General features: G+C 36.6%; 1 protein-coding gene and 1 long non-coding RNA gene across 6 annotated transcripts in view; one reads left to right on the top strand and one right to left on the bottom strand.

The window, feature by feature from the left end:
- The window catches only part of LOC128314100 (uncharacterized), a 120,961-nt gene that overhangs the window by 65,807 nt on the left and 40,957 nt on the right, over nucleotides 1-14,197 (top strand). The gene's annotated exons all lie outside the window — the stretch shown is intronic.
- RFTN2 (raftlin family member 2) overlaps nucleotides 1-14,197 on the bottom strand; it is a 79,701-nt gene that overhangs the window by 57,916 nt on the left and 7,588 nt on the right. The window contains exons 1-2 of one of the 5 annotated variants that reach the window (XM_053215507.1): nucleotides 8,608-8,810; nucleotides 7,119-7,323 (exon numbers count right to left, since the gene is read on the bottom strand). In XM_053215507.1, coding sequence (XP_053071482.1) covers nucleotides 7,119-7,257 — 139 coding nt within the window. In that variant the 5' untranslated portion in view covers nucleotides 7,258-7,323; nucleotides 8,608-8,810. Of the gene's footprint in view, nucleotides 1-7,118; nucleotides 7,884-8,607; nucleotides 8,811-14,197 lie in introns of those variants that run through there. The other 4 variants (XM_053215509.1, XM_053215506.1, XM_053215508.1 and 1 more) reach the window with 4 other exon arrangements.

The raw sequence follows: 14,197 nt of genomic DNA on the forward strand, positions 1-14,197 counted from the left end.
ACCACCTCACACCTGTCAGAATGGCCAAAATTAACACCACAGGAAATGACAGATGTTGGTGAGAATGTGGAGAAAGGAGAGCCTTCTTATACTGTTGGTGGGAATGCAAACTGGTGCAACCACTCTGGATATGGAGGTTCCTCAAAAAGTTAAAAATAGAACAACCCTTCGATCCAGCAATTGAACTACTAGATACTTACCTAAAGGATATAAAATACTGATTTGAGGGGGCACATGCACCCCGATGTTTATAACAGCATTATCAACAATAGCCAAATTATGGAAAGAGCTCAAATGTCTATCAATTGATGAATGGGTAAAAAAGATGTTGTGTGTGTGTGTGTGTGTGTGTGTGTGTGTGTATAATGGAATATTACTCAACTACAAAAAATGAAACCCTGCCATTTGCGTTGACCTGGATGGAGCTAGAGTGCATTATGCTAAATGAAATGTTAGTCAGAGAAAGACAAATACCATATAATTTCACTCCTATGTGGAACTTTAGGAAAAAAAAAAACAGATGAACATACGGGGGAAAAAAGAGGAGGGCAAAAAAAGAGACTCTTAACTATAGAGAATAAACTGATGGCTACCAGAGGGGAGGTGGGTGGGGGATGGGTCAAATAAGTGATGGGTATTAAAAAGGGCACTTTTTTTATTAAAATTTTTTTTAATGTTTATTTATTTTTGAGAGAGAGAGAGACAGAGTGTGAGCGGGGGAGGAGCAGAGAGAGAGGGAGATACAGAATCCGAAGCAGGCTCCAGGCTCTGAGCTGTCAGCACAGAGCCCAATGTGGGGCTCGAACTCACAAACCGTGAGATCATGACCTGAGTTGACGTTGGACGCTTAACCCACTGAGCCGCCCAGGCGCCCCCCTTTAAAAAATTTTTTTTAATGTTTATTTATTTTTGAGAGAGAGAGAAAAAGGACACTTGTTATGATTAGCTCTAGGTGTTATATGTAAGTGATGAATCACTAAATTCGATTCCTGAAACCAGCATTATACTATATCTTAACTAACTAGAATTTAAATAAAAACTTAAAAAAATATATAAATAACACTTTTATGAACATTGTTATATGCGCCTCATGGTACACACGTGCACACATTTATATTAGGTATATCTTTAGCTAACTAGATAATGCCAAAGCATTTGTTTTTCCAAATGGTTGTACCAATTTATTAAAACATGATATTAGCAGTCTTTTAAAATTTACGCCATTTTGGATGTTTTGAAGTAGCGTCTCAGTGTGGTTTTTGTTTGCTTGTTTATTTTTGGAGAAACAGAGCACAAGTGGGGGAGGGGCAGAGAGAGAGGGAGACACAAAATCCTAAGCAGGATCCAGGTTCTGAGCTATCAGACACACAGAGCCCAATGCGGGGCTTGAACCCACCAACTGTGAGATCATGACCTGAGCTGAAGTCAGACGCCTAACCAACTGAACCACCCAGGCGCCCCTCACTGTGGTTTTAACATGCATTTTCCTGGTTACTGATAAGGTTGAGCACAGCATCATACGTCTATTTGATATGGTCATTGGATTAACTAGTTTGTGAATTGCATGTCCGAATTCCTTGTGCATTTCCCTGTTGAGTTGGTTGGTTTTTCCTTATCAATTTGCAGTTGTATTTTCTATATTCTGGATACAAACCCTTGTCTAAGTCCCACTCATTCTTTTCATCTCAGATGAATTGACCCTTCTTTTAAGGAATCTTTCTGGATCCCATCAATCAGGTAGAGGTGTTCTTCTTTTTCTCCTATAACCCTCATAACTCATAACTCATAACTTCTAGCATAACCTGTATCATAGTGTATAGTGTACATACACTTATAACTAAATGTTTATTTATCAGTGTCCCTCAGTAGGATGCTCACTAGAGTGCAGGTTCATAACAGCAGGGACTAGGCTTTATTATCTTTATATCCTAGCTCTTAGCTCAGTAGATACTCAATAAATATTAGCTCAATTAACGAGTACATGTCCAGCCACACATAAGAAGTATATGTAGGATAGAAAATATAATTTAGATTGTCAATATCAATGTATATGTATTTTCTTTCAACATCAATATTTAGGTCGATCACCTCTGCTATTATCAGAGATTCTCCTCTTTTTCAGTCTAGAATGGGATATTTTTCTCCCCCAGTGGTATTTGTGAGGTTTTGTTATTATATTCTAGACCAAAATATCTCACCATTTCAAACATAATAGAACTCGTTGTATAGGTTTATTCACCTGGTAGGAATTTGGGCTAGGCACTACAACAGGGATTATGTTGATGCCTGATTAAATTTAGTCGCTTTTATTATAAGTTCCTTTAATGTAGCACTTTACCTTTGAAAATCTTTTGACTGTTTGGGAAATGCTCAGGAATTTATTAGATTCAGACAGATACAGAAAATTTAGTGGGACCCACTCTTCCTTTCTCTCTTCCTTCCTTCCTCCTTCCTTCCCTCATTTCTTTAAAAAAATTTTTTTTAAATGTTTATTTATTTTTGAGACAGAGAGAGACAGAGCATGAATGGGGCAGGGTCAGAGAGAGAAGGAGACACAGAATCCGAAGCAGGCTCCAGGCTGTCAGCACAGAGCCCGACATGGGGCTCGAACTCACAAACTGTGAGATCATGACCTGAGCCGACGTTGAAAGCTCAACCAACTGAACCACCCAGGCGCCCCTTCCTTCCCTCATTTCTGATCCTTTATTCACTTCTGGTTGATTCTCTAATGCTCTACAGTGCTGCATCTTCATTCTTCTTACAAGTTCTTTACCACTTGAAATTACTGACCACTTCTTGCTTTTTGAAACCCTCCCTTTCCTGTGTTCTCTGGTGTATATAGTCCTGACGGTCTTCATTCTCAGTCATTTTTACTGAAATTGTCTTCAATATGGCTAAATATGCCTGACAACTCAGCCCAAGATGCTTAGACTCTGCTCACGTTCATGGTCTTTAAGACTTTAACTATTTCAGTTCCTCCTGGAAATCATCATCTCCAGCTATGTATCTGTAAGAATCTCTACCAGGATGTCCACTGCCCCCTCAAATGGAACATGCCTGTGATGGAACTGCTGTTTTACACACTGACTCTCTTTGGGCTGCCCCTTCCATGGTAAGAGGCATCATTATTTCCACAGTTACTCAGGCTCAGTTACACAGTTACTCAGAAGTGGGAAGGCATCTTGGATTCCTCATTCTTTCTGTTCCTTCAAATCCAGCCAGCGCACGCTAGTAAGTTCCTCCTTCATAATGTCCGTTATATTTGCCCCTGGCATTCTATCCTATTGCTGTCCCCCAATATGCAGGTCCTCATGGTCCACTGGTAGCCTTGACCACTACAAGCAGCCTTCTAAATAAATATCCTCATTCTCATCTCTCTTCACTGCAATCTCACATTAATCTTCTAAAAAAAACTTCTCTGTACCTATCAACTACTTGTTCAAAAGCCTTTACAGCTGCTTAATTCCCATAGAATCAAGGAGTCATTCCTTAGCCAGGTCAGAGTGTTTCATACTCTACTTATTTCCAACCTTATTCTCTCCTTTTCTCCAACAAAACCTCCCTTAGCTCACTGCTCTAGTCAACAGCTTTTGAGTATGCTTCAACCTCTTAATTGTTTTCTGATAATCTAAGCCCTACTTTTCTTCAGGGTCAGTTAAAGTCCTAATTCCAGTTCTAACTGATCCTACTCAAAATTGATTTTACCTCTTGTATCTTGTATTATAATTTTTCATTCATTAATTCAACAAAGCTTATTGGCCATTGTTCACGGACCAAACACTGTACTAGATAGGGGGATACAAAGGTGGGTAAGAAATAGTTCCTGACCCTGAGGAGTTTAGGGTCTTTTCTAGTTTGACCATTTAGAACATAAAATACTTGAGGGCAGAAACTGTCTTATTCCTCTTTGTATTTCTAGTACTTATCAGTATCTTTTAAAAAATCCATATGTCTTATGTATTTATTGCTGTTAACAGTAGTGATAAAAGACAATGAGAGTTTCTTGTTTTAATAATAAGGAAGCAAGTTAGGGACCAGAAAAATTTTCCTTAATATATTTTACATAATTTTACTAGAAATTCAAAGCTACCATCTGTCCTTCTTTCTATTGGGTTTTAGTAAAACTCCTTTAATCATAAAGCTCTATGTGCTTTAAAAATCCTTAAGGCTATTATTATTCAGATTCTTTTCTGGGATTTAAGGATGAAACTAACACTTTTGGATACTTTGCAGAGTTAATTTAACTATTCTATTCTATTAAGAAATTCTGTAACATAGTCGTATACACACTCACTCTCATAAATACACATTCACAGAAAACAAAAATTGTACCAAAATCTCACTAGTGCAGTTGGTAGACCTGGCACAAAGCCAGGAGGGATAATAATAGTTAACTTTTATTAAATGGATTATCTTGTATTATCCTCCTTAATCCTCAAAACAACTCCATTATGTAAGTACCATCAGAATCCTTATTTTTCAGATGGGGAAACCAAGATACAGCAACATTTATAAACCTGACATAGTGAGTGAAAGAGCCTAGATTCAGAATCCAGGAACTCTGACTCCAGAGTCTTATGTTCTTCATGACTATGCTATTATTTCTCCCATAGAGATGTAAATAATGTCTCAAAGTCCCCCTGCACCGCCAACCTCCCCCCCCCACCAAAGTGTAGGGAAGCAAAGAGAGAAAGAAAGGAAGGGAGGAAGGAAGGAAGGAAGGAAGGAAGGAAGGAAGGAAGGAAGAAAAGAAAGAAAGGAAGAAAGAAAGAAAGAAAGAAGAAAAGAAAGAAAGAGAAAAAGAAAGAGAATAAATAAATAAAAGAATGAAAATAAATAAGTTGTTCAGGATCATTAGCCATCCTAACACAAGGCACTGGAAATTTCAAAGGGTCTCCTTTTGCCCACTGAGACTTTCTCTCTGTCTCATGTCCTCTATTTGGAAAAAATGGAGGAAAACAAGGTAAGAGACAGGCTCATCATGAGCACACACAGCTGTCACCAGACCATTTTATTTCCTGAACGGTTGCTCACAGTGGCTTCTGAGAAATAGGAGGTGTCACTATTCAGTACTTACAGCAATCCCAGGACAGAATTGCCAGTGTTAAATAGAAGACTGGCATGTTTTAACTACCACCACCCCCTCACCCCCACCCCGACTCACTCCTCTATACACTGGAGTGGCAGGTGGACGTCAGAAACAACAGAATAAAGAAAGGTGGTTTGTGCACTTGGGGTGATACAGAGTCTTGGCTTCTGACGCAAAGGCAAAGACAAAAACAAAACAAAACACAACAAAAAATGTGGAAGAATTGGACAGAAAGGGGCACCAGGAGACTAGGCGCCTCATCCAAATAGGAACCAGATGCAACTTTAAAATATGTGCCTGCTTTCTGTGCTAGCATTTGTAATCTGTGCCCATACTTACACTTCATAGTGTAACACTATTACCTCCTCCAAACACCTAGAGTAGAGGTAGTAATTATACTACTTTCATGGAGAGAAGTGCTTCTGATAACAAAACCAAAATCACTTCTGACAAAAGCTGTAGATGTTTCTGATTCAAGCATGACTGCATGTATGCATATTTGTTTGAGACTGCTAACATTGTTAAAAGGAAATAAATCAGAAAAAAAAATTTCCAGTTACTTTAAGCCTTATGATCCCATGGCGGATTGTGCAGCAAATCTTAAAGTGCAGATCAAAATGGCTCTGGCCTAAAGTTTATGAGTAGACAAGGTTTTAAGGTTAAGGAGAGTGTGTGTTTGCATCCTATGGATTGACAGAAACTAGTCCTAAAAATAATTGACAAGAACAATCAATGCAGAAAACACAGCACCACATCAGAAATATTTTCTCAAATGATGGTTTTTGAAAAAGTATAGAAAAAAATTCACATGATTGGTCAGTTCTCTGATTATCACTATTATCTTAATCCACTTTTAACTTTCATAATTAAAAAGAAAATTAAGAATATTGACATTTTCACCTTTGGTAGCCTTAGCCTTAGATAAAAATAGAAATGTGAATATATTGAAAGTATATGTTAGGATTTTGTGTACGTCCCTGGAAGGGAGTTTGCTTGCTGGCTAGCTCAATTTTTGACAAAGAAAAATGGGCTGCTCTTGCTTCTCGCACAAAGATGCACTGTTCACAGAGGAAACCAAAAAATGGGGAATTTGTGTTTAAGTTGAAAAGAATTTAATACCCAACATGATCATATATTTAGTATAAACTTTCTATTCACTGATAAAATGTGTGGCTTATTAGAATTAAAAGTGTAACTTTGTAATAAGAACTTAAAATACTGATATCTGGAAATTCTAACAGCAAGCAAGACATTCGAAATTTCATTTTCAGTACCCCATAGTTAAAGATATTGCTCTGGTTTTTAAAAACTCAGTTTTATCCATGCAGTTGTACACCCTGAAGTTCCAAAAGAAGTGAGGCAAAGTATTTGTGAGTTTGAGCTGCCTCTGTTCTTTCCACAGGGCTGCCATCTGGGCTTGTTTATTTGTGTTTCCAACTTTCTGGAACAGGGAGTTTCTCTGTTAGGGACAGGGCACCAAGCAAAGGAAATGTCTTACAGAAAGACTATCTTTTTTTTTTTTTTCTTTTTTACTGTATTTTCAAACTTCAAGTTTAGCTTGGTTAAATATATCAAATGACTATTACAATCACAAAATTTTACATAGTTGGAAACCTCAGAATTATCTTAGCAAATACTCTTTCACACCATGCAAATCATATTCTCTACAAGCTACCTTCTTGTGACTTTAAGATCTTTTTCAAGACCCAACTGTCATTAAGGCTATAGCTATTAGGTTGAGAAATCAAACATTTTTATCTATCCTTCTACAAATAAGCATTTGATTTAAAAATGAAAAATAATTCCAAGCAGTTTTTCTAATTTTATAAAGTATATATGAGCCATATTATAAAAAAATGAAGCAAACGAAACAAAAACCTTTCAAAATATAATTAAGAAACAAAGCATTATTGTTAGATTTACACAATCTGTGAAGAATAGTTTAAAAATTCACAAGCAACACTTAAAAAAACTGGTGCCTTCTCTTTGAGAGATTTCATTTAACAAATAAAATAGAAGCAAAAATTACCTTGTAAAGTGAAATCCAGCAATACATATTCGTAAGCAAATTCTGTCTTTGTTTCCACTTGCGGTCTCTTCAGGGTAGAAAATATTTTTCCAGGGCTGCTATCATCAGGGTCTTCTAGCTTTCTAAGTCCGCACCCCATGGCAAAATCTGTAAGGAATTAAATTGCAGGATAGGGGAGGGAGAGCAGCAAATTCTGTTGTTTAAGCTGCAAAAAGAAAGTTACAGACTTAACTGCTTTGATTTTTTCAGCTAAACCATAGATAGTCAAAAAGAAAACATTTGAGTCCAAAGAAAGGAGCTGAAGACATTTTCTATCCATTTTTCTGTAAAGTCGTTGAACCCATGATGATTAAGCCACAGCTCTGGGAGGCTGGGCTTGATCTTAGGAGAAACATGCAAGCTGCTACAACTTAGCGGAGAATTTCCATGCCACGTCAATTTACAGCCAGCCCCCTACCAGAGTTCTGTCGCTCAGGGCACCAACAGTGCTTTGTCTGTCCCAGTTGGCTGGATGATAAAGGAGGTGTCCAAAAACGGAAATAAAAAGGCAAAAGTGCAACTCGGATGGAATTATCTACAAGTAGAGGATATATTCAGGCATAGTGGCATGCAATTCTTTTTCTGTTTTCTTTTTTCCCTCTTTGCTGTGCCCACCCCCTCCTTCCTCTCTGCTACTACCAGAAAAGCAAAAGGAGGGAGGAAGGGAGGGAGGAAGGAAAGAATGAGAGAGAGAGAGAAGGAATGAAAAAAAAAATGGATTCTCAACATGGTTGGAAACAAAAATCATTTCCAGAAAGGAAGTCAGCTTTAGGAGGAAACTGTTTCTGGAGTCTAAAAGGAGAAAAGTAAAGCTTTTTTTTTTTTTTTAAACAAACACTTGAGTCTTTAGGTAGCACTGTGGATTTCTTTCCACAGGAAGACTCTTTCCATATGCTAATCATATACTAATTAAAACTGCTAAATATAAAAAAAATTAAGATATTTTAGGGGCGCCTGGGTGGTTCAGACGGTTGAGTGTCCCACTTTGGCTCAGGTCATGATCTCTCCTTCTGTGGATTCAAGCCCCATGTTGGGCTCTGTGCTGACAGCTCAGAGCCTGGATCCTCCTTTGGATTCTATATCTCCCTCTCTCTCTGCCCCTCCCCTGCTTATGCTCTCTCTCTCTCTCTCTCTCTCTCTCTCTTAAAAATAAATAAACATTAAAAAAAGATATTTTAATGATAAGATTTTATTTCTCTTATGTGGATAGTATCCTTAAAGTTTAAAGTACTCCACTATTAGCAGGCTTCTGAGAGGAACTGTTAACACTTTTACAGGTCCCAAAGTATCCTTAATTAAAAAAAAAAAAAAAAGCAACAAAACTGACAACTTGATTATTCAGTCTTATAAATTGCCATTTACCTGAAGTCAGGAACAATTTATAATGGACCAATTGTAATGAGTGTTCACTGCATATTACCATGTACAGCTCAGGTAATGGTGCACTCACCAAAGCTGTGAGCCCTGGAATCAGACTGCTTGGCTTCAAATCCTGCTTCTAATGCCTACTACAGACGTGATCTTGGCAAGTTACTTGATCTCTTCAAGTTTCAATTTCCTCCCTTAACAAAATGCAGTTAATAATAGTGCTTACTTCATAGGCTTGTTATGAAGGTTGAGTGGAATAATCTTATTTCATATCTTAACACTATGCTTGGCTAATAGCACAAAATAAATTTGTTAACGTGCTTCCATTATAAAACAGTGTTGAAAATAGTAATAGCAAGGAAGTGTTTCTGCCACAACTCTCATTATTTACAGAATAAACCTGATCACATATCAGACTCTAGAGAACACAAGCCTGTAAAGGTTTTTTCAATCACATTGAAGAGTGCATATCAAGACTCTCAAAGGGGGGAATGGATGAGTTTGTAGAGCACTATGACCTCTTGTCTCTTCAGTCTGCCTACTTGTCTTTCAATAGTCACTTCTCAGAAGTGATTTTAACAGAGGAAAATTCTACCATTCTTCATTCTCATGGATGAGCATGGTTGGTGGTAGGCAATTTCAATTTGGCTAAGAAGACAGCAGACTCTCACCCAGTTTGACTCATTTCACTAGTCACAGTGCTTTCATGCCTGTCATTTCTCATGTCCTCTTTTGTACGGTGGGCTGTGAGCTACTGGGTGGCAGAAATGGAATATATGAAGTTCACTAGTCCCTGGTGCAGTACCCAGAAGATGGCTTATTAAGTACTCATTCTATTTACTAAATGCCTGCTATATTCCAGGAGCTGGCTAGGTACACAAGATGACTAAACATGGCTTCTCCTAAAGAAACTTATGGTTTAATGGAGAAGATAGACTTATAAACAGATAATTTCAATGTGATTTGGTAGCTGATGAGATAGAAGTATGCATATGATGCTACAGAAACCCAAGAAGGGGACTCTAACTCAGTTTGGAGGATGGTATCTGACCTGTCTTGAAGGATGAATATGCATAAGATAGATAAAGGTGGGGAGCATGTGCCAGGGAAAGGGAAAAGCTTGAGCAATGTCACAAAATCATGAAATAGCATGGCATGAACTTTAAAGAACATGAAGCAGTTGCAAATTACTAGAACATAAAATTTGAAAGAGAACTAAGCTGTAAGAGAGGCAAGAGCTAAGTTGTAATGGATCTTATGTCCCATACAAAGGGAATTTGGACTTTATTTTGTAGGCAACAAAGGAGAATTAAATAATCAAGTATAAAATCAAAGGAGTAGTTTGAAACAGGCAACTAACATCACTTTGTATTTCTAATGGATCACTATGGCTGTTTTGAGGAAAATGGTTTTAATGGGAGCAAGAATGGAGGGAGACCCAGTCAGGAGAGTATTGCAGTAGTCCAGTTGAGTGCTGACAACTTAGATGAATGAATATGGGACATCATTATGTCCTTAAATACTTTTTAAAATCTTTTAGTAAAAAAAACCTATAGTTCCTTTAGTTCATTATTTGAGCCATCACTATTTTTTTTCTCCAAAAGTTGAACAAAATAAAATTTTATTTGACACATCATTATCACCTAGAGTCCATAGGCTCACTACTGGTATTGTACATTCTATGGGTTTTGACAAATGTATGACATGGACCCACCATTACAGTATAATACAGAATAGTTTCACTGTCCTGAAAATCCGTGCTCCTCCTATTCATCCCATCCTTACTTCTTATTTAACTCTGATGCATCTGGCAATTGTAATATAAAGGGTAAAATATGGATCAAAGTCAGTTTTTCCTACACTGACATTCAACTGTCACAACTACATTTGTTTTCATAGATAATTTTTTTTTTTAACCAGTCATGTTTCCCCAGGCTTGTCATATATTGAGTACCTATAGTAATTAGGATAAATATTTGGAACAAATGTTTTCTATCATTGGTCATTTTTTTCTATATGGAATTATATGTTTTCAGTTCTGTATTGCAAATAGGGTTTCTCCAAGTGCAGACTCTTATGTGGCTGTATATGATGAAGATATATTATCAATTCTTGCCTATGTTCTAGAATGGGCTCACTTAGTCCTTGAATTAATGAGTGAACCTTATAAAAATATTCTCCATAACTGATAGCAAATTATTTTCATAGTTACTATGAGAGTTTAGATCACCTAAGCTCACTAAAGTTTTAAAGCTTCTAGGAGATAATTACATATTATCCAGTCCATGCCTTACAAAATCTTTCCATAATAGTAACTTTTAAATCCAATTTATTTTATGTGGCCCTGATCCAAAGAAGCAAATTCAAAAATAATTCAATAAGTTTTTATGGAGCACTGACTACATATTTAGGGCACATGTAGACACAAAGATAAAAATACCAATTTATGTCCTTAGACATCATAAGCTAGCAGGCTAGCATTGAGTTTTAACCTAATGCACTGCTAGTTTCATAATGTAGTCAAATTTCCTAAGTAATTAATGACTTATTGAAAGCACTACTTATTGAAAGAGGTATTTTTAAAAATATTTTTAAATGCTTATTTTTGAGAGAGAGAAAAAAGTGGGGGAGGGGCAGAGAAAGAGGGAGAGCGAATCCCAAGGAGAATCCATGCTGTTAGCACAGAGCCTGATGTGGGGCTCGAACTCACAAACTGCGAGATTGTGACCTCAGCTGAGATCAAGAGTCAGATGCCTAACTGACTGAGCCAACCAGGCACCCTAAAAAAAGGCTTTCTTTAATGATTAGAAATGCCATACTCACCACATACTTAATCATTGTATAGACTAAGATTTTTTTACTTTTTATTTTTCTCAATAGTCTGGCTTCTTCATATTACATATTTAAAAATTTTTAATGCCTCTATAATCTTTCACTGTCCAGCAGTTCACAATATTATTATTCTTTAAAAAAATTGTTGACTACTCTTAACTGTTCACTCTTCTAGATTAGAAGTTTTCAAACTATGTGTGGCAGAGCTCCCTGGTTCCGAAGAGGTGTCAGTTTTGGAAGAGAGGGGGCTTTGATCATGAGGAGAGGCCAGGCAGGCAGGGCTCTGGGTCCATCACACCACTCTTTCTTCAAACAGAATAGTGTAGATTTTGTCAGTTTCATATACCAGTAACAAACAAACTCCCATAATTTTCAGAAAAGGAAAACAGGTACATTATCAATTAACTATGTTGTTTCTAGGAATAAATCTACTGAATATAAGCCAGACTTGTATATGTAAAACTATGCAACTTTACTGAACAGCGTGAAAGGAGAGGCAAGTAAATGGAGAGATATACAAAGACATTTTTAGGAACACTTAATATTGTAATTATCTCTCTAGCTATTCCTTGACACCTGTCATTGAGCTGTAGATTTAATGCAATGGTGACCTTATCCCTAACAGATTTTTCGCATGGAATCTCTCAGGTCGATTTAATTTGATTTGATTTTTTAAAGTTTATTTATTTATTTTGGGGGGGCGTGGGCAGAGAGAGAGGGAGAGAGAAAATCCCAAGCAGGCTCTGCACTGTCAGCATACAGCCTTATGTGGGGCTCAATTTCACAATTTGTAAGACTCTTCACCTGAGCCAAAATCAAGACTCAGACACTTAACTGACTGAGCCACCCAGGCATCCTCAAGTTGATTTTAATATATATGTGGAAGACAAAAAGACCAAGAATGTCTAAGATACTTCTGAAGGAGAATAAGGAGATATAAAAACTATATATTAAGACTTATTATAAAGCTATAGTAATTAAATCTGTTTTTTAGCAAGGCATAGACAAATTAACCAATACAACAGAATAAAAAGCCCAGAAACAGAAACCTGCATATGTGGAAATTTAATATATGAGGGAGGTGGCATGGCAGATCAGTGGAGAAAGTGGAGCTGGGACATTTGACTATCTATATGGGGATGAAATTGGATCCCTACCTCATATCATATATAAAAATTTAAATTTTACATGAAGAATTTGAACATCAAAAGAAAACTTTACATTTTTATATGAAAATATGGATAAATATTTATTCTGACGTAAGAGTACTAAAAACTATTTTTAAAGCAAGAAGATAATCAGAAAATAATCATCATTAATCATAAAATAACAATCATGGGGTGCCTGGGTGGCTCAGTCGGTTGAGTGTCCGACTTCGACTCAGGTTATGATCTCGCAGCTTGTGAGTTCGAGCCCTGTGTCGGGCTCTGTGCTGGCAGCTTGGAGCCTGGAGCCTGCTTTGGATTCTGTGTCTCCCTCTCTCTGCCTCTTCCCCAGCTCATACTCTGTCTCTCTCTCTCTCTCTCTCTCAAAAATAAATAAACATTAAAAACATTTTTAAATAAAATAACAATCATAAGATAAATTTTCATAAATCCTACTATATTAAAATTAAGAATTTCTATTAAGTGTAATGTGAAAAGACAAGATACAATTTGGTAAATGATATTTGTCAAATATCAACCAATAAAGGAACAGCATCAAGAATATATAAAAACCTGAAAATAAAGAAAAAAAAACCCAATAGACAAACAGACACAAAATATAAATAGGCACTTCACAGGCAAGGAAACATATATGGTTAATAAACACACACAGAGATGCTTAACTTAACCTTCTATTTGGGAAATTGCAAATTAAGACCACAGTGAGATTATATTGTATTGTGGTAAAATACACATAAAATTGATCATTTTAACCATTTTAAAGTGTACAATTCAGTGGCATTAAGTACATTCACAATACTGTATGATAATCATCACTATCTAGCTCCAGATTTCTCTCATCACTCCATGAGGGAAACCCACATCCTTTAAGCATTCACTCTCCATTGCGATTTTCCCCCAGCTCCTGGCAACCACTCATCTCCTTTCTATCTCTATGCATTTATCTATTCTGGATATTTCATGTAAGTGGAACCTACAATATGTGGTCTTTGGTGTCTGGATTATTTCATTTACCATAATGTTTTAAAGGTTTACTTATGTGATAGCATGTTATTAGTACTTCATTCTTTTTTATGGCTGAATAATATTCCATTGTATGGATATGCCACATTTGTTTACCCATTCATCAGATGATAGGCATTTGGGGTGTTTCTATCTTTTGGCTATTGGGGATAATGTTTCTATGAACATTAGTGAGATAATGTTTTATACTTATTTAACTGGCAAAAAATTAAGAAGTAGCTAATATCAAGTATTGGAGAGACCTCTTTAATTGTATGTTGCTGATGGGGGTGTAATTTGCTTAACCATGTTGGAAAACAACTTGACATTATCTTGTGAAATTGAACTTTCACATACTGTATGATCCAGCAATATTACTCTTACATACATACCTAGAGAAAGTTTAGCATGTAAGTGCCAGAAGATTTATACAAGAAAGTTAACAGTAGTACTATTCTTAAGAGCAAACAACTTGAACCACTCAGATGTGCATCAATAGGCATTTCTTTTAAGGAGTCTGCTATAAAGGGAAGGAAAGTAATGGAGGAGTAGTGGGTTGAGAGTTTTTTTTCCTGATTAAAACAGGAGAAAAATTACATATTGCATATGCTAAAGAATTAATGCCATGGGTGTGGGGGTGGAGAACTACTGGAAAACTTGATTTCTCAGACA

Source organism: Acinonyx jubatus, chromosome C1 (genome assembly GCF_027475565.1).
Source record: "Acinonyx jubatus isolate Ajub_Pintada_27869175 chromosome C1, VMU_Ajub_asm_v1.0, whole genome shotgun sequence".
Classification (NCBI taxonomy): domain Eukaryota; kingdom Metazoa; phylum Chordata; class Mammalia; order Carnivora; family Felidae; genus Acinonyx; species Acinonyx jubatus.